Source organism: Borostomias antarcticus, assembly GCF_949987555.1.
Source record: "Borostomias antarcticus genome assembly, chromosome: 3".
NCBI lineage: Eukaryota > Metazoa > Chordata > Actinopteri > Stomiiformes > Stomiidae > Borostomias > Borostomias antarcticus.
Genome location: NC_140236.1, coordinates 22,172,712 through 22,195,425, shown reverse-complemented (window position 1 = coordinate 22,195,425; position 22,714 = coordinate 22,172,712). Strand labels below are relative to the sequence as shown.

Here is a 22,714-nt window from a genome sequence, read left to right as displayed (position 1 = left end):
ACAATGCTTTGCTTTCAGACAGGAGAGAATGACAAGGGGGTCACACAAGCCAAAATATAGCTGGGGGCTTCAACTGCCAGCGGCCCCTGTCTCACACTCAGCTCTGCCATAAACCAGCAGCCATGTTTGTAACTAGAGTGGGGCAGCGGGCGGTCAGGCTGGGCCCTGCTTCACTGACTGAGTCTGACAAACTCTGGGGCCCTGCTTCACTGACTGAGTCTGACAAACTCTGGGGCCCTGCTTCACTGACTGAGTCTGACAAACTCTGGGGCCCTGCTTCACTGACTGAGTCTGACAAACTCTGGATCAACTTTTAATCCCAGGACACATTATGCCATCTGAGCTGTAGACTAATACTCAGTCAGTCTAGTCTTATCTACCCAATACGGCACAGAGCTGTGGCTAGATACTCACACTCACATAGACACGGCAGACTAATGCTCGCACTCTACACAAAACAAGCTCACACTCACATAGACACAGCAGACTAACGCTCACACTCTACACAAAACAAACTCACACTCACATAGACACGGCAGACTAACGCTCATACTCTACACAAAACAAACTCATACTTCAATTACATATTTATTATATAGTCAGACAACTCACTTGAGAATGAGAAATAAAAAGATGCCAGAACAAAGAGTAAAGAGTATTAGTTGGTCAGATTGAACTCTTACCTGTGTTGTACCTGCTGAGGCTGCCAAGCAGCTGAGAGGGAGAGGTGGAGGAGGAGTGCAGTGATTTCCCTAAGCAAACAGACACAGGGTTGGGTTGGCCAGCGCAACCTATTCACCTCTGCACACCTCGCATTTCCCTACATTTACATCTATGGAAAGCACGTGTGTGAGTGTGTTCTGAGAAAGACATTCAGCCTGAGGACTGCTGAGCACATGTCCCTAGTCCGATCCGTCATCCAAGTGATTATGAAACAGTAAAATATTTGTTGTTATGTCTACACAGGGCCGTTCAGTGCCATTGGCTTCCCATCATGTGAATGATAACTTCTGGCTACACTCTAGACAGATGGTTGTTTTATGTTGTTTATATGCTTATAGCTGGATTGGTTGAGTTTACTGTAAACAGACAGTGGCTGAACTGGTTAATTGAGAGGGAAACCATGCCCTCCTGTGGATATAAATATACAAGGCCCCGGAACAACACCAGTCTTTAAATGTAGTGGTTTTTATAAGCGTGAGTCAGTATTGACTTACTGTATCTGTGTCGAGGATAAATAGCTGAACTGACGCAGGCACCTACTCATGCCGGGTAGCCTAGCCTATACAGGGCTAGAAGTTTCCAACAAAACCTCTTCACTTCCCAGCTCTAAACTTTTATGCTTTTGCAGAGTAAAATAGTAGCATACATATATATATATATATATATATATATATATATATATATATGTGTGTGTGTGTGTATGTGTGTGTGTGTGTGGAGGCTACTAAATGAGGATGAATGATTCAGTAAATTGTTCCTTGTTTTCTTTTCTTTTTTAATTGTTATGTTTGTTCCATTTTTGAAACCCTATAACTGTGCTGCCGCCTGTCTCTTGTAAAATAGATTTTGAATCTCAACGCGATGCCTTTTCCTGGTTAAATTAGGTTAAATAAATATAGTAGCCTAGTCTCTTTTATATTCTTATATCTCAGTCAGACCGAGAGACATGATGAACACAGACTAGTGTATTTGATTATGTTTCATGTTGATTTCAAAGGTGATCTTGTAGGCTACTAGTCTACCTTTGGTTTGATCAATGATCTCATCCCTGCCACCTCGCTGCTGTGATTGGCCGGTTCCTGTGCACCTGTTAGAGCCTTCCCCCAATCACACGCCGTCCCCCAATCACACGCCGGGGTGATCTACTCCAAGATGGCGACCCCCATCGCGCCGATCAGGGGCTTATCATAGTGGATAAAGAAACAACATTGTCGACGCACGTTCGACGTTTGTTGATTACAGCTGTAAAGAGAAGCGGGTTAATAGCCTAACTTATACATGAGCGAGTCTGTAACGCAGAGACGGTTTCCAATGCGGTGTTTCTGCGCGGCTCGTCGGTCTGACGGCTTGCAGTAGCCGATGAGTATGGCCACCGAAAACAGAATCAATTTTTGGAGGAGAAACGCGAAGGTTCCCGGAAGGTATGCTTTCAGTTCTTGGTGTTGACTAAGTAGCCTAAATACATTCTATTGGGGACACTGAAGATCGCGAATAGCCTACAGGCTACCTTATCAGCTGTGTGTGACGTTTCTGCTTTGTAACAACAGTTCACAGGCCTGTCAGACGGCTCGAACTTCGGTGTAACATCGTTTTACTTGTCGGGATCACGCAGTGATCAAGCTGTGTCAGAGATCGTTTATGGTTAGGTTTAGGGTTTAGGTTTGGCTGGTCTCTGCATTGATGGGAACTAGCCAATACCGTGTGCCACGGTGCTGGGTCTGTGCCAATACCATGGATCTGTGTCACAGCAGAGCTCAGACGTGGCCGCTCGGCTCGGCTAGCATATGGTCGCTCTACGGTCTGCATACGGCTTATATCGCAGGGAATATAAAGGTATCCCTTTAGAACTTGTGAGGGAATTTGTAACATTGTATCAGAGAAAAGTGGACAGGGTCCGCGCGGGAGGCGAGCGGTTAGAAACTGACTCTTTTGAATTGTCTGAGTTTTCTGGCGCGGTGTGACGAGAGCAGCGTGTTCCAGTCCACTACACATACGGTCTAGAGTTGAGACTGTTAAATCAACATCCAGTTCTACTAAAGGTTTTTCCACCGATCCATATGGTGTTCCTTAGTGTTCCACGTTGGCCACGTTGGTGCTAATGCTTGGACCTCACCAGATAATCCTGATAGTAATAGGCCTAATATACACTCTTAATAAACATATTATTTTGACAAGCACACACAGGCTACAGTCACTCGCAAACATAATTATGTCGTTGTAAACACATCACTGCTCTGCTCAACATCCTCTGTGATGATGTCACTGGCTCAGTCACATGGCAAGGGAGAAGAAAGAAACCAATTGACTTGAAGGCATGACCCAACGGTTTGTGTGTGTGCGCGTGTGTTTCAGGGCAGAGGGAGGGTGTGGTGGAGTAGGGTAATTAGAGTAGGCTACTGTTAGATCTCCAAGCCTGGGTGGCATCTCGTCTTGGTGGAGACTATTCTCTTCAAACAGTGGAGTGTGTGTGTGGAGTGTGTGTGTGTGTGTGTGTGTGTGTGTGTGTGTGTGTGCGTGCGCACGCACGCGTGTGTTGGCGTGCATGTCTGCGCGCACACACACACACACACACACACACACACACACACACACACACAGGAGTTTAAGGTGTATGTGTGTGGGGATGTCAGCAGTCTCTTCCTTGATCCAGATATGCCAAGTAAGAGCTCTGAATATAAAAAACAAGCGCACATTTGCAATAACTGCGACTACATACGCACATGTGCAGCCTGACCAAATAACCTGGGTGTATGTCAGAGTATTAGTTCTGGGATCAGGTCTCCCACGCTGTCCACAGTTGTTTTCATTGCAATTGAGGAGGTAAAACTGACCCTAAATCAGTACTTCTGAGATCTGTTTTGAATACGGGCTCATAGCCAGAGTAGCACTAAATGAGACAGACAGGGAGACAAGCAGACAGACAGACAGAATAGTCAGGTCCATTGGGCTGTATCTGCTTCCTGAGTCCCAGGCTGCGTTGGAGTCATCAGCCCACCTGAGTGGCTGTGGGCTCCACACGTCATCGCCTGCTGAACAGGATACTGCTCACGGTGTGTCGGAGAGACCGGAGGCCTGCAAGCTGTTCCCAGAACCTGGTCCCTGGCAGGCAGACTGACTGAAGACCACGGCACACGGCATCACGCGCCAAGCCAACGGCAGCATGGCATGCTGGGAAGTAGACGTGAGGTCTGTTTGTGTGCGGCTAGCACATTGCACCTAGCGACACAAAGACCAGTTCCATGTACTTTACGGCTGTGGCTCAGGAGGTAGAGCGGGTCGCCCGATGATCGTAGGGGCGGCGGTTTGAATCCCGGCAACTCCTGTCCACATGTGGGAGTGTCCTTCTTTTGGAAAGACACTGAACCCCAAATTGCTCCCAATGAGCAGGTTAGCACCTTGCATGGCAGCTGCCGCCATTTGTGTGAATGGGCGAATGAGAGGCCATTGTAAAGCGCTTTGGACAAAGGGGCTATATAAGTGCAGTCCATTTACCCTTTTACCTGGTTCAAAATAATAGGATTCTAATGTTTTCACTGTCGCAGAGCGTTCATTTCAAGCTTGTCTCTTCCTGTGTGCTTTCAGCTCAACGCTTCCCTTCAGCCCAAGAAAGGAGTGTTTTCTGATGACAGATTCTGCTCCTCTCTGACCTCTCCCATGACCTCTCCCATAAGCCCATCATTCTGACCCTGTACTGACCCCGTCACAGACACTCTAGTCTCTCGCAGAGCCAGACGTTTCACCACACTTCTTTTCCCGCTGTTCCAGCGCTGGAGAACAGGCAACACCCGATTATCATTCTGAGACAGGGTGTGGTGGTGGGAGGGGGGGTGATGGATTTCTTTAGTTTAAACCAATCACAATCGTCTTGGGCGTCTCTAAGCTTGTTCTCTTTCCACGGTGCCCTTGCAAAAGAGCGGAATAGAGCGGCGCCAATGACGGGCTTAACTCAGAAAGTGTTCGGCCAGACTCCAGGCACGCCAGCGCGGCCTCCCTCCCTCCGAGGAAAGGGGCGCGTTGCCACGACAGTCAGCGAATGCTCCCCTCTCTCTTATCAGAGGGAAGCCTTTATCGTCATGCGCTTCCAAACCCACCGCCACGCCTCCGAGGTCATACTGGTTATATGGCGCTGTGTTAGGAACGCTCCTGCTCTCTCTCTCACTCTGTCCTCTCCTCCAGTATCCAGCCGGTCTACGGCGCCCAGCACCCTCCTCTCGACCCGCGCTTACGACGCACGTAAGTCCCAGCCCCCAACCCCCTCACCCCAGCCCCGCCCCTCAGCCCGACATGTCCACGCATGGAGACGTTAGCTTGCACCAAGCTAACATCACTCTAAGTTACAGCGTTGATTTTTGTTTGCGTTGGTTTTGCTCGTTATTTATTTAGTGTTTTCTTGTTGTTGTTGTTTACTTTCAGCTGTTGATGCTCAGCTTAATGCTTGTTTGTTGCTTATGTTTGAGTCTGTGAATATGTTTGTGTTTTCTGTCTTGGCTTTTATCTTTTATTGGCCTTATGCAAATTTTCATTACGCATTTATAATCATCATTCTATTTAACAGCATTTTCCTACTAAAACTTACTTGACTTTCTCTCCTTTCTCTCCCTCCCTCCTTCCCTCCAGGTTTCCTAAAGACACCCCAAAGCCGGTGAACAGCCTCAAGTCCAAGAAGGCCTCCAGCTTCCACGAGTTTACCCGCAGCACCAACGACGCCTGGGACATCGATGATGAGGAGGACGAAAGCTTCCTGTGTCCTGTGGTGCATCCTTCCTCCCTGCCGACCGGCCTCCACCCCTCCACACACTCCCAGGTAGGTAGACCTCCACCCCCCCACACACCCCCAGGTAGGTAGACCTCCACACACCCCCAGGTAGGTAGACCTCCACCCCCCCCACACACTCCCAGGTAGGTAGACCTCCACACACTCCCAGGTAGGTAGACCTCCACCCCCCCACACAGTCCCAGGTAGGTAGACCTTCACCCCCCCACACACTCCCAGGTAGGTAGACCTCCACACTCCCAGGTAGGTAGACCTCCACACACTCCCAGGAAGTTGGCCTCCACACACTCCCAGGTAGGTAGACCTCCACACACCCCCAGGTAGGTAGACCTCCACCCCACCCCACACACTCCCAGGTAGGCAGGCCTCCCCAGCAGCCACTTCTACCATACTGTAGCTGCAGCAGTAGCAAGCATACAGGCTCTCAGTCTCTGAAGAAGATGTCCCTGCCTCTGCTTTCCAGTGGATTTAGTACAGTTTTATTTAGGACAAATAAGACATCACAAGATGCCTGATTTCCTGAGGATGACGCATGAAAGCATTCGAAAACACCTTTTTCCAATGTGTCTTCTAGTGAATTCTGTATAGATTTTTTTTTTTAATGTGAAATGTGTTCCTCTGTTTTCCAACTGGAGTTTCATATCCCTCCCTGATCCAAACCCTGTTTTGTTCACAGCCTCCCCGCCCCCAACCCCAAACCGCATGGCACCCAGAGACGGGCCTTTCAGACCGGCCAGGCCTCCCACAGGGTCAGCCTGGGCCCAGGGAGATCCAGCAACAGCAGCAGCAACAGGAGGAGGAGCAGGAGGAATGTGGACCCATCAACGGGAAGGTGGTGAAGTCCAGCAGTGAGGCTCATCTCAACATCTCAGCAGGTAGGGGGCAGTAGAGAACACTAGGTACTGTAGATCACGTCACAGTATTATCCACACCTGCTGTTACTACCTAGCTCTTTCTGTAGAGTGCAGTGCAAGGTCCTGTAGATCAGTGGTTCTCAATCTTTTCTGGCATATTCAGAAACATCCTGAAGGACCCCCCACCCCTAGCCTGGGTCCAGATTTTCAAATACACCCACTCCACCAAAGTTGACTGATTCTTGAAGATTTCAACGGAGTATAATGAGCTGACATTCTGTCTGATATCAGGCTACCCCACACCTCCTCCCCACAACAATATATATTATTTATTAGCATGGCCATCACTATGGGCGGCGTCACCCCAAACTCACCTATAGTTGAATTAATGAATTAATGAATTAATTAAATTTTTATTTATTGGTTTATTTGTTAGGGACAATCAGCGCACATTGTTACATATATGTTGTCGTAATAAATGTGTTGCATGAAAGGTTTTTAGCCTATTGGCTAATTTGCAACCCCAGTCCCTAGTTGGGCCTAATTGCAATTTAAAACAATTACATACATTACACAAAACATGCAGCAGCTAAAAACTACATCATACAATTATATCACATTACCACTTCACAGATCCATGACCACAACAAAAACAGCATATAATTTTGTGTGTGTGTGTGTGTGTGTGTGTGTGTGTGTGTGTGTGTGTGTGTGTGTGTGTGTGTGTGTGTGTGCGTGTGCGTGTGCGTGTGTGTGTGCGCGTGTGTGCGTGTATGCATGTTCCTGTACGTAGGGTCATGTTCCTGTACTTGGGGTCATGTTCCTGTACGTAGGGTCATTGATCACTTGTTACATGTTTGGTTCTCTTTCAGCCAGTGTTTCATCTTTCCGTTCAGTACTTCTGAGATCTGTTTTGAATACGGGCTCATAGCCAGAGTAGCACTAAATGAGACAGACAGGGAGACAAACAAACAGGCGACAAGATGTAGCCTACTTGTCCTATGTTCAGTTCAGATTGTGTTTTTATTTCAGTTGGTAGATCATCCAAAAATGGGTCCCTATCACTGAGAAAGATGACTGGCCCAAAGTGGTTTTGCGCCCTTCTGCTATGCAGTTGCCTCCTACTGCTCCCCTTGTGCCCACTCTCCTAGAATTTATTTTTGTTATGAATGGGCAGAGTAAAGCGGAGGCTAGATTATTTACACATTTAAAAGTCAATTTAAGAAAAGAAAACTTAATTAAACTGTCAGAACTTAAAAGCTTGTATTTCTGTAAAATTAAACAGTGGTGCCACCTCATTGGTTTCCGGTCCATTATTTTCAATGCCTGGTTGTACAGTGATATGATGTGTTTGACTGTTGACTGGGAGGCTTGGACCCATACAGTAACACAGTATGATAAGTGGGAAAGTATCATTGCATGTAAAAACAGTGAAGCTGCCTTAAGCGGAATGTGGTGCCTTTATGAAGCAGTTCAGGTTTATCCTCACAGTCTTGCAGAGTTTCTTGATGTGTTTGTTGAATTTGAGTTGGGAATCCAGAATGACTCCTAGAAATTTCAATTCTCTGACTTCCTCCTTTAGGGGTCTCAAACTCGCGGCCCGCTGGCCATTTGCATCCCGCCACACCCCTCCATACGGCCCGCGACATGATGTCAGAAATATAATGTAATCCGGCCCACAAAATAATTTATTGTAAACGGCGCAGACAGGCCTACAATGCAGAATTCAAGTCGCTCAAACCTGGGGCAAAATTCTGTTATTGTGCGCAGGTGAACGATGCAGTCACAGGTGCAATCAATCCGCACGCGACTATGAACTATGAACGGAATGCAGCTAGCCACCGAGAGGCTGTTTTCATGGTACAAATGTAGGCTATTCAAGATCAAATAAAAGTAAGGAAAAACGATTTGCAGCACTAACTGTTTAATTATATTAAAATAATTGGAAACCGGTTGGAATAGTCTTGCAACATTTAGAGACTGAGTTGTGAGTCTAGTTATGGAAATGAAAAATGACATTTACCGAAATATTGCACTTTCTTATAGTTAGTAGTAGTTGAAGTTGACGTGGCCCCCCTATGAGTTGACGATACCAGCAGTGGCCCCAAGCCAATTTGAGTTTGAGACCCCTGCTCTATTTTGATGGTGAGTTTTGCTTATCCTCTTATGGAGAAGCACATAGATAGTCTTTTTAACATTTAGGGTCAGATGGTTGTCTTTAAGCCACTGGGATACACCCTCCATTTCCCTAGCCAGGGTCTCTGCTCCTGCACTTGATGTCCTAGCTGACACATAAATTACTGTATCATCAGCGTACATCTGACAATTAGCTGATTTGCAGTATGTTGGTAAATCGTTCATATATAAGCTGAAAAGCAGAGGCCCCAAGATCGTGCCCTGTGGGATGCCCATTGTGGATTGTAGTGGCATGGAAAGTTCTGTGTTTATTTTCACACATTGCTCCCTGCACTCAAGATATGATGCGAACCAACCGATAGCATGCTCAGAGAAGTTGAAGGTGATAAGTTTGTTCAAGAGTATTTTATGGTTCACAGTGTCAAAGGCCTTTTTGAGGTCTATAAACACCGCTCCAACCACATTACTCTTGTCCAACTAACTCTTGATGTTTTCGGTTAGGTAGCAGTTGGCCATTTCTGCAGAGTACCCTGGCCTAAATCCAAACTGTTTGGAATTGATACGTTTACTGGTTTCAATGTGCTCTACTAGTTGTTCTGTGATAATCTTTACTAATATTTTTGAGGGAACCGGCAAAATTGAGATTGGCCTATAGTTGCCTGCTTGGTCCAGTGCACCAGCCTTAAAGATTGGAGTTATAATAGCTTTTTTCCACCTTTGTGGGAACTTGCTTGGTTCACTAGGTGTGTTACAGGTTTCACCAGGGCGGAGCAGTGTGTTTTGATAAAAGCAGTGTCCAACCCAAACATGTCCTTTGCCTTGGACTATTTAATTTATTGAAGATTGTATGTATTTTTTCTTGGCTGACCTTCTTAATTTGGAAAAACCTTGATGACTCAGTCGTTATAATCTGTGATAGTTCAGCCGGTTTAAAATTCTCTGCAAGCTCCTTCACAGATTGAATGAAGAAGTTATTGAATTAATTTGCAATAGTTGTATTATCAGTAGGCTACTGATTACTCCATTCACTTCCAATTCTGTTATTGTTTTTTGTTGACTAGGCTTGAGTTTAGTAAGACTGTTGAGGTGTTTCCAAAGAGACGTGCTATTTCCTTCGGATTCCTCAATCAGTTGTGTAAAGTGAGCAGTTTTTGTCTTGGGCAGATCTCTGACTACAGCATTTCTCAGTCCTTTAAAAATAAGGAGGTCGGTGTTTGTTTTGGAGAGCAACGATTTTTTCAATGCATAGTCTCTTTTTTTCATTAGCTGACGAATATCGTTATTCAGCCATGGTAGGGAGACTCTTCGTTGCGTTCATTTAAATATCTTAGTGTATTTCCCAATCAGGCTGGTGAGCGTTTCCATCAGGGAATTGCAACAGTTATCTGTGTCGTTGGTTTGTAGAACGTCATTCCAATCTAAATTATTTAGGTTCATTTTCAATTTGTATCATCTTATTTTTGGGGATACCTGAGTTCCCTGGCTTGTTTTCATTCGCAAATTTTGGTAAACGCTGTTTAGTTAGTTTTCTGACAACCATGGTCATATTATGATCGGAGAGTCCCGTTAGTAAATTGTACGTTCTTATGACTCGCTTGGCTCTGTTAGTGATTATCAAATCAATCATAGTTTTACTTGTTCGAGTAATCCTTGTTGGGCCCTTCATCATCTGTTGAAGATTGTGTTTGGATAGTTACCTTTTTAAAAGTGTTTTACGGCTTTTCTCTAGCCAGTTAATATTAAAATCACCAAGAAAGATGGATTCAGTGTGACTATTTACACATTTAAACAGTTCATCTAAGTCATCATAAAATGAAACATGAGATGGTGGATTATACAGCACTACAATGTTAAAACTAGAAAATACATTTCCTGGAGAAAATGTGAGGTGGGCTAGTTGCTGAAGCTGGTTGTAGCAACTACTGCCGATAATATTATAACTACTAACTGTTGTAAATACTGTATAACTACTATAAACACTTGCTATTACTATTATAACTACAAATATAACTCTTAGCACTACCAATACTACTAAATACATTTCAATATAAATATAAAAAAGCTACTGCTTGTAATACACTCAAAAATAGATTTGACATCTCATGACAACGTTTTAATAAGCTCAATAGCTCAAAAAATGTATAAATATTAGTTTACAGTCTGAATGTCATTCTGAATATGTATTTGAATATAAGGAAGGTAGGATGGTAGGACGGAAGTTAGTAGCCTAAGGAAGGAAGGTAGGAATACAAATGCTACCACAGTAGTTGTTGGAGGTGTTGGTATGGAAGTTGAGGTAAATGCTACTACTGTTGTTATAAAAAGGATGCCTGTTGAGAGGATTACCCTACATTAACAGATCATCACTGCAGTGGTGTAAGGGTTAACAGTAGTATTAGGGTTTAACAGTAGTATTAGGGTTAACAGTAACCTTACTGTTAGAGTTAGGGTATATAACAACTACTGCCAGTACTATTATAACTACTATAACTACTATAAACTCAATTGCTATTACTATTATAGCTACAAATATAACTGTTTGCACTACCAATAATAATAAATATAACTAAATATTAAAAAACGACTTTAGACTACTAAAAATAGCCTACCACAGTTAGTACTACTGGTACTAAAGTAGAAGAAGGATTATAAAATTCAAGTAGTGTTAGAATTCAAGTAGACTAATGAAGGTGCTGATGCAAGTTAACTTAAGAACTATGATGCCTATAACAGGATATTTAATAGATTTTCGATGACAAGCCACCAACATCTTTTTAGCAGTCACAGCTAGTTCAAGAATATGTGAACTGTCACCATAGCAACCACAGTGCAGCAGCACTGCTCTACAGCACCAAAGCACAGAACACACAGAATTCACTGGCCGTGTCCGGAATGCCTGCTACTTGCTATATAGCAGGCGAGAAGTAGCATGCTACTTCAAAAATGTGCCTGCTACCTCTCGCCTGCTATTCTCGCCTGCTATATTGTCGAAAAAAACGGCGAAAAACGTAGCAAGTCCAGAGCATTCTATTCCGGATGTTACGTCACTGTTCAGTGAAATTTTCAGGACAGCTGTCATGGCCGACGCCAGTAAGCTGTGCATTAGCATTGTTAAGTACCTGCCATCAAATTAAGATTATGTGAAATATATCGTTTCGAAAAATTATTTATTTATCCAGGCATCTTAGTTTTAACAGTTTCATTATAGCGGAGCAGGTTATATTTGCTCCTATGTGGTATTTATTCTGTCCACAACTTCACGATCGTACAGCCAGGCTACAGAGCTCCAGAAACCGTAGCTATAGCAGAGGAGTGGCCGGAACGGAATGCTCCTGTTGCGGTACCGGAACGCGGCTAATAGCGGAGTTTATCATGGCCGAGTAAATGGTAAATGGACTGCACTTATATAGCGCTTTTCCACCTTAGCGGCACTCAAAGCGCTTTACAATGGCCTCTCGTTCACCCATTCACACACACATTCACACACCAATGGCGGCAGCTGCCATGCAAGGTACCTGAGGTAAATACCACATACAAGCAAATATGACCTGCTCCGATATCATGAAACTGTTAAAACTAAGATGCCTGGATATAGAAATAATTTTTCGAAACGATACATTTGACAGAATATAACCAGAATATAAACTAACCACAGGTTCGAGGTCTGGGTAACTGAACGCCTTTTCGCCTCAGCGTAACGACGTAACCCATGCATTCCCGTTACCTGACTCGAGTAGCATGCTACATTTTTCTCGCCTGCTATATCGTTTTTGTGGAGTAGTAGGTACTATATAGCATGCTACTTCTCGCCTGCTATATAGCAAATAGCAGGTAGCAGGCATTTCGGACACAGCCACTGACTCACTCACCATATGTTTCAATGGGGAGCGCAGTTGCCGAAGAGATCGTCATACAGCGAAAACTGTAAGTCACACAGCTTAGATACTTACATTGTACGAATCAGCACAGTTGTGTGAACATTTCGATATATAATATATGTTTGAGCTGTCAAAACTGTAGGAGTGCCAGCAGTTTACAAAATGTGTGAATATTTTCAAAGCAACTGCTGCCACCACTCTAAAAACAAAGTTATTGAACATTCCAAAAGCAGTTTCAAGCAATTTCAATGGGACAAAAAATAGTTTTAGCTCATGTCATAGCAGGTCACGGAGAGTGTAGCCCTCTCTGGGCCACCCACCTGCCTTCATCAGTGAAGACCGTGTGTCTCTATCACACTCAGGGGAGCTGTGTGGTCTGTGGTGTGAAGCTACCACTGTAGTCATAGTGTGCCTGTACCTTTAAAGGGTTATAATACAGTGGTTGAACGTGACACATGCCAGTTATCTTTAGGTAAAATCAAAGTGAATTTGTCCATAAATGTTATTCCGTCATTTTTAAGTACTATAAAACTCCTTTTTATATGGCCAATTTCCCCCCTCTCCAAGCTCACCTTGTTTTGTGGGCATGTCAGTCAGAAATGATTGATAAGGCCGCGGCCCCAACTTCCACACATTTGTTGTTTGTAACCATAGTAACCTCGACACCAGGAAGTGTACAGGCATTTACAAAGTACTTAATATAAGAAATGTAAGATGTCACACTACCTTTTAACCCCCAAACATTATAAAGATACACGCTACCTAACAGGCCATATCCTCGAATTTGCATTATTTGTAAAAAGTACGATAAAGTTATAACGACGGTGCGTCTCCCCCGCGACACCGAGGAAAAGCACCCTGCAGCCGGCCACGCAAACTTGGAGGCTTGGGCTATAGACGACTATATAGCTTTCAGCCAGCTGCGAACAGTATAGTTAGTCAAATAATTGCAACTGTGGGTCTTACCAGAAGACAGATCATTTATGCGTTGTGAAACCAAACATAAAATCTGCATTGTTCACCAGTCTAACGTTATTTTTTAGTAGGTGTCCAATAAAGCCAGTTGAACACTGAAACGTTACTGTTCTGGGTTCAACATTGTGGTGATATAAAGGAATCGAGCGGAATACCACTGCAATAACTGATTATTAGTCAAATCACTTAAATCATTATAGCTCATTTCATATACAAAGGCAACACAATACGCTTTACTGAAAGGGGGAGAGGATGTAGCCTACTTGTCCTACCCCTAATTATGTGGGAGACTGCACACGTAGCGCAGCGATTCAGCATAATCGATGAGTTTGGAGCATGGATGTATTAATAGAACTGGATGCGGTGACTACGTTGACGCCTCATTCTTGAGAGTGAAGCTTTTTGAAGGGTCCACCGACCCCTTTTGACATGCGCAGTTGTGTTTTTTTGCGTCACAGGCATGCGCAGTTGTGCTTTTTAACCATTTGTTGACCCAGCCGCGTCCACGAAGTTTACACATTCATGTGGATGTTTAAAGGAGAATGCTCGTTTTTGACAATCTGGACCTTATTTACGGCATTTTATAAGATGTTTGACTCACCAAGATAACTTTGGTGTAATTTGGAGGCCTGTAGAAGAAATTTAAAATCCAGCGTGAGCCAAGTATATCCATGTAATAACGGCGGACGGGGCACTGAGAATGCAGCTTCTAAAAAATCTATTTTCTGCCGCGAAACAGTTGTTTTCATCCATCTGTCTTTATGAATCGCTAGTTGTGCTTACATAGAGCGTAGGCCTATGTAAGTATGAAAGTTATTAAACATCTGAAAGATATCCCATAAAGACCTTAACAAGCTGAACATTTTGATTGTTGAATGGTTTCTGTAGCTCAAAGTATGAAGGAGTTGAAGGCTGAAGGTTTCAAAACTCCCCCATTGACTTCCATTCAAAAAAAAGTTGAAAAAGCTGAATATTTTAAAAAGTTGAAAAGGTTTAAAAAATCTGAAAGAGGTCCCATCGTGTCAACAAGCTGAACATTTTGATACCTGAAAATGTACAGAAGAAGTAAAAATAATAAACTAGAAAATTGCATTTCCTGCAGAAAATGCGTGTGAATGCTGAGCAGCTGAATGGAATAGCAAAAGCATTGCTGAAAATGCATGAATGTGAAAAAAGCTGAAATGTCAAATGCATCACACCTGAACAGTTGAAAAACCTGGAAACTGAAATGTAAAACTGGCAGAATTGGAAGCTGAATTGCTTTACCTAAAGAAGCTAAAAGCTTAAATACATTGCTACAAAAGCTGGAAGATAAACTGTAATACTGTCAAAGCTGAGACATGGAATAAATGATGGAATGTATTGCTAAAAAGCTTGTAAGCTGGAAAACCTGGAAGCTTATCTGAAATGTGAAACTGGCAGAATTGGAACTGCATTACCTAAAGAAGCTAAGAACGTCAATACGTATAAACTTTTCAACCTGAGTAGTTTAAGCCTTGAACTGAGCCTTTGGCTTGAAAGATGAGAAATAGAGTAATACTGTCAAAGCTGAAAGATGGAATAAATGATGGAACGGATAGCTTAAAGAAGCCTGTCAGGGACAGTACAGTGACATCTGGGCAATCTCTATGCACCCAACGGTGAAGACTGTGTGTGTCTAGCCCACGTGGGCTGAGTTCTGTGGTCCATGGTGTGGATAGTGGTGTGGTGGAAAGTCTCCGCGCCCTTGGTTCAGAGCTGGTCGGGGGCAGTGCATTGACCTCCGGGCAATCTCCATGCACCCAACAGTGAAGACCGTGTGTCTGTAGCTCACTCGGGCTGAGTTGTGGGGTCTGTGGCGTGTATAGTGGTGTGGTGGCGAGACTCCGTCTCCTTGGGTCACAACCCTTCGTGGACAGTACAGTGACCTCTTGGCAATCTCCATGCATCAACCCGTGAAGACCATGTGTCTCTAGCCCAATCAAGGGCTGAGTTGTGTGTCCGTGGCGTGGTGGCGAGACTCCGCCCCCTTGGGTCAGAGCCGGTCATGGACAGTATAGGCCGCACCGGGCTACCCACCTGCCTTCACCAGTGAAGACCGTGTGTCTCTAGCCGCCTCAGAGACTGTGTTGTGAGGTCCGTGGTGTGGTAGTGGCGTGGTGGTGAGACTCCGCCCCCTTGGGTCAGAGCCGGTAGTGAACAGTGTAGGCCGCGCCGGGCTACCCACCTGCCTTCACCAGTGAAGACCGTGTGTCTCTAGCTGCCTCAGAGGCTGTTGTGAGGTCCGTGGCGGCGAGACTCCGCCCCCTTGGTTCAGAGCTGGTCTTGGACAGTGTACGCCTCTCTGGGCCTCCCACCTGCCCCCACCGGCGATGACCCTGTGTCCTTAGGCCACTCAGGGTCTGAGTTGTGGGGTGCATGGCGTGGATAGTGGCGTGGTGGTGAGACTCCGCCCCCTTGGGTCAGAGCCGGTAGTGAACAGTGTAGGCCGCGCCGGGCTACCCACCTGCCTTCACCAGTGAAGACCGTGTGTCTCTAGCCACCTCAGAGGCTGTGTTGTGAGGTCCGTGGCGTGGTGACGAAACTTGGCCCCCTTGGGTCACAGCCGGTTGCGGACAGTACAGTGACCTCCGGGCAATCTCCATTCACCCACCAGTATAGACCGTGTGTCTTTAGTTCACTCAGGGGCTGAGATGTGGGGACAGTGGCGTGGATAGTGGCGTGGTGACGAGACTCCGCCCCCTCAGGTCAGTGCCGGTCGAGGACAGTGTACTGTTCACCGGGCCACCCACATGCACCTAACTGTGAAGACTGTGTCTTTAGCCAACTCAGGGTCATAGATGTGGGGACGGTGGCGTGGATCGTGGCGTGGTGGCGAGACTCTGCCCCCTCAGGTCAGAGGTTGTGGGGGGGCAGGTCTGTGATTGTCAGGCCATCCCCATGCACCCCTCATTGGAGACTGTGTCTCTATAGCCCACTCCGGGGCCAAGCAGTAGCTGTGGAGATGTTGTATGGAAGTTGAGGTGAGAAGCAGTAGCAGTGAGAAGCAGAAGGTGTTTGTTATAAGTACTACACTCAAAAATAGATTAGACCACTCATCATAACTCATAGATTTATTGAGTTCAATAGCTGAAAGAGGAGAAAATGTATTAATATGAGTTCACAGCCTGAGAAACAGTGTCATTCTGAATATTTATTTGAATATAAGGAAGGAAGGAAGGGAGGCAGGAAGGAAGGAAGGATGGAATGAAGTAATATGAATGCTACCACAGTAGTCATAAAAGGGTACCTGTACAGAGAGCCTGCGTGTGTCCCCAAATTCAAATCCCAACTGACACTGTGAGCATCCTCTCATTCACTTCAATGGAAAGGCATGCCGGCTTCAGACAGCTCTCTCTCAAAAAGTATAAGGGTCACAGCCTAGATATTGACACCGTAGGAATCCTGAGAAAATGCTGAACATTTTAGGCTATGATATGTCCCTGTATCTTAAAAACTGTAGGCATGGCGACGAGTTAGAAAAAGGGTAAAAATGCAAAATTAGCAGCTCAAAAGTTAGTGCGTGGGCCCATACGTTTCAATGGAGAGCGCAGTTGCCGAACAAATCGTCATACAGCGAAAACTATAAGTCACACCGCTTAGATACTTACATTGTACGAATCAGCACAGCTGTGTGAACGTTTTAATGTATAATATGTTTGAGCTGTTAAAACTGTAGGAGCAACAGCAGTTTACAAAACTTGTAGATGTTTTCAAAAAACAGGCTGCCACACTCTAAAAACTGAACATTCCACACATCCACTTCAATGTTAAAAAAGGTCCAAAACAAACTTAAATTACATAAAAACTATAAGGAATTTCAAAAATCTGAATGGATCGTTTACTCAGTTTAAGTTCCTGAACATTTTAAACTTTGAGGGAGGTTTCTAGCGCAAAAAATGGAGGAGGAGAATTTTAAACCCTTCGGGGAGGGACTATACTTTTTTTTCTTCAGTGCACAAGATTTATTCTAGGATAGATTTCTTCTTAATTGCCAAAACACTTGTTTCCTCTGTTGCAGGATGTTTAATAAGGACTATCATAATTTCCGATCATGCCTGGGTGTGTTTAGATTTGCTGCCTCAAAGTGAAAGAAGGCGATCCAGTAGGTGGCGTCTTAACTCATCACTTTTACAAGAACCAGACAATATAGAGTGGTTGAGGACGGAGCTTAAACATTATTTAGAGATTAATTGGACCTCAGTGTCGTCTAAGGGAGTAGCATGGGAGGCCCTTAAGGCTGTGGTTAGGGGACGCATTATCCAACATTCCTCACTCCGTAAAAAGATAAGTGCACAAGAACTGATAGAATTGGAGAATAAAATTAAACTGGCCGAGACAGAGTTGAAACGACAGATGTCACAGAGTGGCCTGAGAGAACTGACTTGTTTAAAATATAAATATAATAATTTATCTTCTCAGAAGGTGACGTGTCTGACGCCTTAACTGGGTAATTAAAGTCTTCAAAGTTCTTTGTTCAGTAGTTGAAGTCAAATCAATAAGGCACCGGTAACACTTGGATCCGATGCAACAGGCTTTATTGCTTGTTCAGCAGTAACGGACAACAAAACCGGTGGGCTCTCGAGAGATGACACACAGACTGACTTGTGACCGCTCCTTATATACCTTCCCTGGGCTATCCCTGCCCTTCTAGCTTGACCACAACCCATTTTTTAAAACACACCCCTAATTTGGACGATTATAATGGTGTTTTAACATATACATTGCAAGTGCTTCCCCCTAGTGGTAAGAGTTCCCAGGTAATACTTATATTATATATTGGATATTATATTATAATACTTATAGGTAATAATGGTGTATTGAAACTGTATTGTAAGTGCTTCCCCCTGGTGAGCTGATTCACAGTTTTAATTCACCATTAGCTTCATCTCTGACCCATGCCAATTTTTTTTAAAACATTATACATTTGTTCATTCATTTTGTCAAAACAAGTGTTCAGTAGAGAAGACTTGCCTAATCTTGACATGTGTCAACTTTATCTTTTTAATGAGGGAGCAACAACAGTTCTCTTCTCGTATGAGGGAGCAACAACAGTTCTCTTCTCGTTTTAGACACATTCTGCTGATCCGTGCACATTTTAATCTATCCTCCCCGTTTCTCTTCTCGTTCTGTGATTCTTGAAACAATGTAATCTATTTTCCCTGTTTCTCTTCTCGTTTTGTCAAAACACCTGGTCCTCACATGACTCTCCTCTTGTGATTCTCGCCCCCTCATGAAAACTCTCCTGAAAGTATTCTGCTGCTCCGGCTTGAACTCTCTTATTCAATAGACATGTATAATATCATCTTAATTAGAACAAAGGGTTGGGTCTAATTAGGGATTAATCAAATTTAGGGATGTGCACGGTTAACCGATTTCTCGAGTACCCGAGTAGGCAATCTGCTAGTCGGAAAATAAACACTACTCGGTTAATCTAAAGGCTATATAATATGGCATGTTTTGCCGTGAAAGCGCGCATTTCTGAGCGCCTGTGCCCTTTTTCAATTGTTACCAAAGAGGATAGAGCGTTGGCGGCTGCCTGGAGAAAAGCGCTGTACTGGATATGGAGTCTTTTTAAGAGCGCTCCGGCACAGGCCCATGCGCGTATAGCCTACTCGTTTTCCAGCCTATAAAGAAATATTGAATGAATAGGCCTGTTGTTCAATAAATCTATTTAGTTTTGCATGGACATTTCTCTAATGAAGGCTTGACGCCGAAACATCCATTATTGTCCAATAAATTGGAAATAGGCAGTGAGTGCCGCGGTGCTTTTTAGATAACGCTAAAAATTAATTCACTTGTTATCCGGCATCGGCAGTAAAGGCTTGGTTTAATACTTAATTTATATTAGTTGCATATTGTAGGCTTAGAGTTTTCAGTGTAGCCTAACGATAGGCTTAATAGGCTATGAGCTGGGCAGTGCATCCAAATTAAAAGGCTGCGTTTTTCGATTCCGATAGCTTCATGAAAACCTGTGGGTTATTCAATCTGATAAGTAATGCATCCAACCACACATCAGCTTTTAAATATGTTTATTTGCAAGGGCATGGACGAGACATGAAAGCACCGCCACGGTAATAACGGCGGAAAAAAACGTTTTCCCCTCCGAGGGGGCCGGGGTTCAATGCGCTCTGTCTGGACGGTATCTTTTTTTGAGTAATCTTTTTTTTGAGTAATCGGTTACTCGAGTAGGATCAGGTTAGGTTACTCGGTTTTAAAATTAGTCGAAATTCCCATCCCTAATCAAATTAATACATGACAAAGGTTGAATTTAATTTATTTAGGGCAAGGCAAACTTATTTTGAGTCAGGAGATAAGGCAGGAAAGATGCTAGCCAGCTATATAAAACAAAGGGAGTTGGCTTCCACTATACTGTACCATCTATCAGGTCTCTGAATGGTGAAGTACTTACTGCGACTGTAGACAGGCCCGTGCAAAGTAATGACGGCCCCAGAAAAAGTCCAGTGAATGCCCCCCCCCCCCCCCAAAACCTGCTTCACTCAAACCAATGTGCTCTCAAACAGAGAGACTTACGCAGTGTTAAGGGCTAGATAAGCACACGTGATGTGCAGGCAAGCACACCATTACACTCTCGCTCTCTCTCTCACACACACACACACACACACACACACACACACACACACACACACACAAACCCTTACAACCAGGTCAACAAAGATCTGCTACACTCAAAACACAATGCTTAGATTTAGAAAGTATATGTTTCTTCCTTATAGCTTCTTCCTCTTTGCGTCAGGCTCTTACAGCAACATCCTTCTGGTCTTCCTGGATGCAAAGTCCTTTAAAATGTCTTTAAAGTCAATCTTCTGAGCCAGTTTGCACTCAATGGAGGGTATTGCCAGGTTATTGAGCCTCTCCTGACTCATTGTGGAGTGCATATAATTCTTTATTATTTTTAATTTACTGAATGATCTCTCCTCCTGCTACACTTACAGGTAGTGTGCAAAATATCCGCAGCGCAATGCAGATGTCACCAGGGCTGAAAATTAACACCCGCCACCAGCCAATGGCGGGTAAAATTTCCATTTGGCGACTAAATTTCGGAGGCTATCCGCCACGCTGGCGGGTAAATGTTTGTACCAATAGAGTCATGTAATAAATTATGTGTGCGATGTCGCCACATCCATGCCATAGACCGGCGTTCTGTTTGTTGTGTGTTGCTCCCCCGGTGCACCAAATAAAGTTTTCAGTCACATGACTGTTGCGGAGCCTCGCGCACTAGGAGAGACTGGTGACGCGAGGCTACTCGCGCACAGAAAATCGTTCCCATTTACCTCAGAGGACGCGCGCTACTACAGTCAACACCTACAGTAGATGTGTACCATCCTGTCTCTGGGCTTACATAGCATACCAAGCCACTGTTTCTCAGAAGGGATGTCTTTGATCGCTTGTCATGTAGCTTATAAACTCTGAAGACGGTACTGGTTCCTCCTTGACTGACTTCACTGGTCATCCAGCCATAGGCGTAGTTTTAGGTATGGACGCTATGGACATGTCCATACCAAAGCCACGGAAACACGAATTGTCCCTACCAAAAATAATACAGAGTGAAAACTGTAGTTTTTAATTACCATTCACAACTTTCGAAAGCAAAACGGTTGGGAATTAACGCCTGGTTGACGGCTGCGTTCAGCAAGCTATCCAATCAACAATGTACAGTAGCCTACTTCCCCCCCTCGCCTCTGTGACCCAGCGGGTGCCTGCCTCGCGAGCTCAGCAGCTCACAGCACATAGAGCATCGACTGTCGGCAACAGCGGGAATTTTGATTAAGCAGAAGTAAGATTGAAGTTATTGAACAATAGGGAATACAATATGTTGACCGACAATTATTTTTCTGTACAGAGTTGTATCAATGATATAGTATCAATAATAGTTTAGTTTGCGTCCTACAAAATCCATCCATCCATCCATCCATCCATCTTCATCCGCTTATCCGGGGTCGGGTCGCGGAGGCAGCAACTCCAGCAGGGGGCCCCAGACATCCCTTTCCCTAGCAGCATCAACCAGCTCTGCCTGGGGAATCTTTAGCCGCTTACAGGCCAGTGCGGAGATGTAGTCCCGCCACCTAGTCCTGGGTCTACCCCGCGGCCTCCTCCCAGCCGGACACGCCTGGAACACCTCCCTAGGTAGGCCCCCAGGAGGCATCCTCACTAGATGCCCGAACCACCTCAACTGGCTCCTTTCGACGCAAAGGAGCAGCGGCTCTACTCCGAGTCTCTCCCGGATGACTGAACTTCTCACCCGATCTCTCAGGGAGACCCCAGCCACCCTCCGGAGAAAACTCATTTCGGCCGCTTGTATCCGTATCTGTATTGTGGCAGTGGCTAGTTGCAAAACTAGAATGGAGAAGTAAGACGCCTCCTTCCCTCCACTAGTCTGGGGGTCCACCTTGGGCAAGTGGTAGTACCCCCTAGCCCCCCTACCTGGGGTTACAGGTAAAAATCCCGATGACGAAACAACCAAAAGGAAGAGAGACCCGGCCCGGAGGAAGCCCGGGGCCCTCGTCTGGAGCCAGGCCCAGACGGAGGGCCCGCCTGCGAGTGCCTGGTGGCCGGGCTTACCACGGAGCCCGGCCGGGCCCAGCCCGAATAAGCAACGTGGAAGCACCATCTCCTCCTCCATCGTCCCGTGGACCCACCACCCGCGGGAGGAATCTTTGGGGTCGGGTGCGCTGCCAACTAGGTGGCGGTGAAGGCGGGGGACACCGACGGACCGGACCCGGGCGGCAAAGGCTGGCTCTGGGGACATGGACCGTGACCTCACTGGGGGGGAAGGAGCCGGAGCTTGTGAGGGAGGTGGAGCGATACCAATTACACCTGGTGGGGCTAACCTCCACGCACAGCACCGGCACCGGAACCAAACTCCTGGATAGGGGTTGGACCCTGTTCTTCTCCGGAGTTGCTCACGGTATGAGGCGTAAGGCAGGTGTGGCTATACTAGCTAGCCCCCAGCTGAGCGCCTCTGTGCTGGAGTTCACCCCAGTGGATGAGAGGGTCGCCTCCCTGCGCCTTAGGACTGTGGGGGGGGGGGACTCTGACTGTGGTTTGTGCTTATGCACCGAACAGCAGTTCAGAGTACTCGGCCTTCCTGCAGACCCTGAGTGGAGTCCTTTTGGGGGCTCCTGCAGGGGACTCCACTGTCCTACTGGGGGACTTCAATGCACACGTAGGCAATGATGGAGAAACTTGGAGGGGCGTGATTGGGAGGCATGGCCACCACGATCAGAACCCGAGTGGTGTTTTGTTGTTGGACTTCTGTGCTAGTCACGGTTTGTCCATAATAAACACCATGTTCGAACACAAGGATGCCCACAAGTACACCTGGCATCAGAACA

The 22,714-nt window shown here is 45.3% G+C and overlaps 1 protein-coding gene across 2 annotated transcripts in view; it reads left to right on the top strand.

Moving 5' to 3' along the window:
• Window positions 1-1,992: 1,992 nt before the first annotated feature.
• The window catches only part of tbc1d22b (TBC1 domain family, member 22B), a 67,279-nt gene continuing 46,557 nt past the window's right edge, over window positions 1,993-22,714 (top strand). Inside the window, exons 1-4 of one of the 2 annotated variants that reach the window (XM_084461758.1) lie at window positions 1,993-2,144; window positions 4,900-4,956; window positions 5,341-5,527; window positions 6,174-6,372. In XM_084461758.1, the coding sequence (XP_084317884.1) occupies window positions 2,083-2,144; window positions 4,900-4,956; window positions 5,341-5,527; window positions 6,174-6,372 (505 nt within the window). In that variant the 5' untranslated portion in view covers window positions 1,993-2,082. The remainder of the gene's footprint in view (window positions 2,145-4,899; window positions 4,957-5,340; window positions 5,528-6,173; window positions 6,373-22,714) is intronic. The other variant, XM_084461759.1, reaches the window with a different exon arrangement.